The sequence below is a fragment of the Protopterus annectens genome, chromosome 2.part2, assembly GCF_019279795.1.
Source record: "Protopterus annectens isolate FY-2018-M chromosome 2.part2, PAN1.0, whole genome shotgun sequence".
NCBI lineage: Eukaryota > Metazoa > Chordata > Ceratodontiformes > Protopteridae > Protopterus > Protopterus annectens.
In genome coordinates, this window is record NC_056730.1 from 1,079,913,636 (window position 1) to 1,079,919,635 (window position 6,000).

At 35.0% G+C, this 6,000-nt stretch overlaps 1 protein-coding gene across 1 annotated transcript in view; it reads left to right on the plus strand.

Annotated features, from left to right (window-relative positions):
- The window catches only part of LOC122795878 (coiled-coil domain-containing protein 17-like), a 748,474-nt gene extending 743,129 nt beyond the window's left edge, over positions 1-5,345 (plus strand). Inside the window, exon 13 of the mRNA XM_044064297.1 lies at positions 2,916-5,345. Coding sequence (XP_043920232.1) covers positions 2,916-3,065 — 150 coding nt within the window. The 3' untranslated portion in view covers positions 3,066-5,345. The remainder of the gene's footprint in view (positions 1-2,915) is intronic.
- Positions 5,346-6,000: the final 655 nt, after the last annotated feature.

Consider the following 6,000-nt stretch of genomic DNA (forward strand, 5'->3'; position numbering starts at 1 on the left):
TTGTCCTCCATATGGGAAGGAGGCAGCCATATGGAACGTGATCAAACTGCAATTCCTGTATTTTCTTTCTGTACTGATCATCCTGGTATAATTTAAAAAAAAAAGTTTTTTATTTTCTCTTCACTTGAGGGGTTAGGGCACTATAACATGGACTGTTAAAGCATCCTATCACATGTGTACAATATCTTATTGTTGCCAAGCCATGGTTTACCAATGATTCTTACTTAATGTACGACAAATCATTATTTAGAAAAGAGCAGGAACTTTCTGTGAAGACAAGTAAAGTATGCTAAGAAACAAAGTACGGTTAAGAGGTATGATGCCGAAATTTCATCTACTTTAAACTTAGCAATAAATCTGTCTCAGAATCAGTTCCTCATCAGAAACCTGTTTATTTAACTATTAACTGTATAGTTATAGCAGTGTAATGGTGAGCTGGTCTTACTGTTTACACAGAATAATCACTCTCAACCTTTTACCTCCAGTCCAGAGTCAGGGAATGATCCAGAAATAACCAGCAAATTTAGTACTGCTGACCTTTAGTAATAAACAGGCAGCTGTGTTTGGGTGTGAACTGAGAAGCAGGGATTATTAGTTTGGGAGGATTTGCTAGCGCTAGAGTGCTTAATGGAAAAGTACCCAACTTTCATTATGAGAAAAACGTTAACAAGGCCAAAAAAGCTGTTGCCCCGTTAATGGAAAATACCAGGAGATTCATACAAGAGATGTTTAGGTTAAATGTTTTCGGGGAATGCTGACTAGAAGGGGTGGAGAAGACAGACTGATGGCATATGGTTGGGATTATTACTAATGATGAGTTCAAGAAGGATTTGTTTACCTGATTTAGATATGTGCCCAGTGGAGTCTTTCAGTAATTACATGACGTTTTGATTTGTGAGGAAATCATGGACGTGTGTTAGAGGGAGAAACCAAATTAAATTTAAAGTCCCAAGAATATTAATAATTTTGATAGGGGTTGGCTGTTGAATTATTATATTTATGAGTTGTTTGAATTTGTCATGGTGAGCAAGTGCACCCCACTTGCCTACCACCCGTAGGCAACTGAAAGGTGAATGTGGTAGGAGGTAGTCATGAGAATACTGACTGCAAGCAGGTTAGGGTCATTGTGATTGTTTGAGGAGCTTTGTATCTTAAGTGTAACTTTAAAGTTGTATTTGAGGAGGATTGAAATTAAGATTTTGCACTGAAATGGTGCCTCAGAAGGGAATTGTTACAATATGCATGTTAGCACTTGATGCTTAACTATATGTCTTCTGAATATCTGAAGTTTAGGGTCATATCATTTGATAGCTTTGTGTTTTTGTTTCATGAAAATTCGAAGTGTAAACAAAATTAAATACAAGTAACCAGCAGATGATTTAGTACTACTACCTATCTGCACATTACACCTTGAAGAATCTAACAGTCTTCTTGTCTAGGGAAACATTCTTCACGTTGCTTTACTTTAATAATCTGTGATATTTTTAGAGTGTCTACATCCTTTGAAGAGGAAATACAAGGAAAACCTATTTCTGCCAACACACGCAGACACACACACACACACACACACACACACACACACACACACACACACACACACACACACACACACACACAGATTCTGAATTTGTTTATCCTGTGTTGGAGTAGAGTCTGATGGAGAGACAGGGTGTCACTGCTTTCTCAGTTTTCTAGCAAATTACTTTCCAATTTTAACTTTTCATGAAGGCACCACCACCTTATTTCAAATTACCTTAATTTAATTGACTGCCAACTGTTAAGATGTATAATAAATTAACTGCTTAATGTGAATTCCACTTATGTACCATGTATGTTTCACTTCAATGTACCATCAGTATAAGTTTCCTGTAAGTTCTATGACACTATTCACTTTGGGCAGCATAATTTCTTTTCAGAAATGACAGAAACTTGCGTAAGATAACATTTCTTTTCAGTGCTATTATATTTCAATGAAAATTATAGTTCAACCTAATTATGCAAAACAGATTAAAACTAGCTATACATGTGTGTGTGTGTGTGTGTGTGTGCATGTGTGTGTGTGTGTGCGTGTGTGCGTGTGTGTGTGTGTGTGTGTGTGTGTGTGTGTGTGTGTGTGTGTGTGTGTGTGTGTGTGTGTGTGTGTGTGTGTGTAGGCAAGCACACATACACAAACAAACACATACTAATTTTTGGTGTCACATCAAGAATACTGCTCTGCCCTACACCTGTCATTTGTTAGGACAGGACTTCGCTCCCCCATGATCTCCACTTGTTCACTGTGTATTCATTATGAATAATTATATAAAGTGATATTTTGGTTGACTCTGTTGTGTTAACAGTCTTGTTAGAACCGGATGACATTTTCTGTAAGCATTTTTTCATTCTTAGCATTAGTTTTAGCAGGTTAGCCTAATGTATGTTGTTGAAAATGTGATGAGTTGTAACTTGTTATGGGTCTTGTGTTGCTGGCTGTGTGTACTTTGATTTAATTATTAAATTGTGACTCTAACTATAAAGACTTGTCTGTTGGACTTTGTAAACTGTAAATTGCTATTCATCATTATTGTAACACTGTGTATACACCTTTAATACACTCGTATTCATGTGCAGTATGCATGTATTTCGCACACATAAGTATTGTTTGAGTAAATGTGAATATAAAAATTGATAAGCTATACTTATTTAAAAGTAACTAGTTACTTTAGTTATTAGCTAGTAATAGTAATACATTGCTTTTTTAGAAAAGTAATAAGTAATAGTAATATATCACTTTCACTTAAAAGTAACTATTGATAGTAACTTATTACTTTTATAAGTAACTAGCACAACACTGTTCATATATTACAGAAAGTGAAAAAAATGTGGGAAACTGTATGGGACTATGACATGCACTCATGTAGTCATTTTGTTCACAGGCTTCTGCATGGAATTCAGGACACCCTGATGCTTCTCGTCCACCATTTGTCTTGCCTCACAACTACCTGAATTCCCATCACATGTACCCCTCATTTATAGAGAGTGTGGATCCACCACCACTGAGTAAGCCAGTGAGTGCAGCCAGATGATCGCCCAGATGATAGATGAACAACACCACATTAATTTATTTTTTTTCCTTCAACTGGAATTAAACTATAAAGCACACGAGCTGTCCTCCAGCACTACATACTGTTCAGGCATTGAAATGCAAACAATCAGATGATTACTGCATGCAGTAACTGACCTTCAAACATCAAACATCAGGTTTTAGCTGTGCAATGCATCTCCAATAAAATTTATTTTTAATTGTATGAGTGAATGTTATTTGCTGGAAATGTCTGGTAAAATTTAAAAGCATGCTCAGTTAAAAACCAAGTGCTTTTAGAAATGCATGCTACCTAACTCAGAAAAAGTTCTGTCTGCAGCGCCATGTGTCTGGGTTCAGCATGAACTTAGGTCACAAAAGGTCATATGGAAAGGAAGGAATGCGTGAGTAGTACTAAGACTGGTTTATTTCTAGGAGATGTTGATCAGTGCGAGAATGAATGAAATAATACCAAATTCTGCTGCAACTGGGACAATTTCCAATGGAGAAACCTGCATGCAAAAGCTATTTGCTCATCGGCTCAAGTGATATAGATATTATTTTATGACATTTGCTGTGTAATAGAATGTCATTTTTGAAAACTGTGTGAGAATCATATTGTGTGGTTCAAAAGCCAGCAGTCATTTTTCCTGAGTCAAAACAGCCTCAAGATTTCAGTAGCAGAAGTATTTATGGAAGCAGTCTTTGTGGCTAGTGGGTAAGGATGACTAGCTAAAATGGTCATGACAGGTTAAAGTTATTTTCTAAAATTTGTTTTATAATTATCTTTTCATTAACAGATTTTCCAAACATATATACCAGTAATATAAATAATATTCACACCAAGTCAGCAAGACAGAATTTAACGGTTTAACATCACGTAAGTTAAAACACATCAAGCTAGTAAGAAAATGTATCCATACAATGGAATAAATTATAAAGCAAACTGCAATCTACAATCTACCATATGTGAATTATATAATGTGAAATTTGTTTTAAAATATGAGAAATGTACTCCATAGTAAAAGAATAACTAAAAATATATACTTTGACCACACAAAGGTTCCCCTTGGTCTTACCTGATCCACTAAAAATGTTTTATAGTGGATCTAAACAGTACAAAGAAAGAACCAAGCACTACACATTTATCGTACACTACTATACTAAAACTGTCTGAATAAATTAACTTATAACTTTCCAAGAAAGGATCCAAAGTGACCACTTCGTGTGCTACTTGACTTCAGATCTTTACCAAATAAAAACATGTAGCTAGCAATCCTGTGTTCTTATTTTAAAATCTCACTATAAATAGGTAGTTATATTTACTTTAGAAAAAAAATAATATAAACTTTTGTTTGGCTCTGCTATGTTAAAAATATCAATTTCAATATAAAAGTAGTTTTCCCCTTAAAATTAATAATCATAATAAAAGTATCCTAGTGTGGGTCTTAGTTAATCTTTAAAAAGGCTACTAAATAACACTGTTTAAAACACAAAGTTGACAGGAATATTATTGTTAGTTTAAATAATATTCCAGACAAAGCAGGATTAATGGCCTCAGAGAATTTCTCTCATTGCTAAAAAATAAGTTCAGACTGAAAAGACATCATTTGTGAATGTAATGAGACTCAAGTCCAGCTAACTTATATGTTTCAAACCTTTTCATATTGTATTTATACACTAGCTATTTTGCATACATAACAGAGCAGCAAAAGCTGGTTCTGCTGATTGGAGCCAAGCCAACACAAGCAAGCATCTCATCTTACATATATTGCATATATTGTTAGCCACAGTGTCTTACTGCATAGTTCAAAAATGAACACCGTAAAAATATACATTTCAGCAAGAAGAATATCTTTCCCTAATTATTTTTGATAAAAATGGTTTTGTAATAACATTGTTTATCATTTATTGCTAAAAATAACATCTACACTATTGACTGACATAAAAATAAAGGAAAATTATTTTATTTGTATTTTTCTTACTTGTTAATTAAGTAATGCCAGCAGTCACAGCAGCCTCTTTTCATGAATGACATGGGAGTACTATCTGAACACGTTGTTTGCTCAGAAGGAAACAGTAGGCAAAGAGAGACTGAGAGAATCAAACCCAGGACCATAAGATGAAGTTCAATAACAGTTCTAGAACTTGGTCTTCTGCACTAAGCTGTTAGGCTAACCATTAAAACCATTAAAAGTTTAAAAAAATAACTGTAGTCCCAAATTTCTTTATAAACTCTAATGTACAAAACAGTTAATTAATTTGAAGAAATAGCACAACTTAAACAGGTATCAACTTGCATACAAGCTATACTCTTTTGACAGTAAAGATGTATAAATCTGTTCAATAAAAGATGATGTGTTCTAGTAATAAAAATGAATCCTTTAACATAGCTAAATACATGTGTGATTTTTTTTACAAAATATGTATGGAAATCTAATACATTAAATTAGAGGAGACTATTTGTAACTAAAAGGAATGAGTCAACTGTATAAATGTAACTATCTGTTTAAGAATTTGCTACACAATGCATTGTAGCCATATAGAGGTTCTTAACATACAATTCCTGCCTGAAATACTTCAAGTCTGTAATACAGATACTGTCTGGTGATGCAGAAGGATAAAGCCTGATTATGGCCGAGAAAGCCTGAGTTCAGTTAGTGGCGTGGGCACTTGACACTAAATTCAGAGTTCATCATGGGGGGATAGTATGCTCGGGAACACCTCTGCAGCTGATTCATGATGGTGGTTGGGGATGAGTGGGCATGTTTGGGTATTGCTGTCTACTTGTTGGTGGAGGGGTAGTGCAGGGCATTGGCTGAGCTGCACATGGAGGCATGGATGATATACTACCAGCCGCTTGTATGCCATCCCTTTAAACTGTGTTGGGGCAGGGATTAGGTCCTAAAGAGAAAACACTCCCTTGACACCAGAATGAG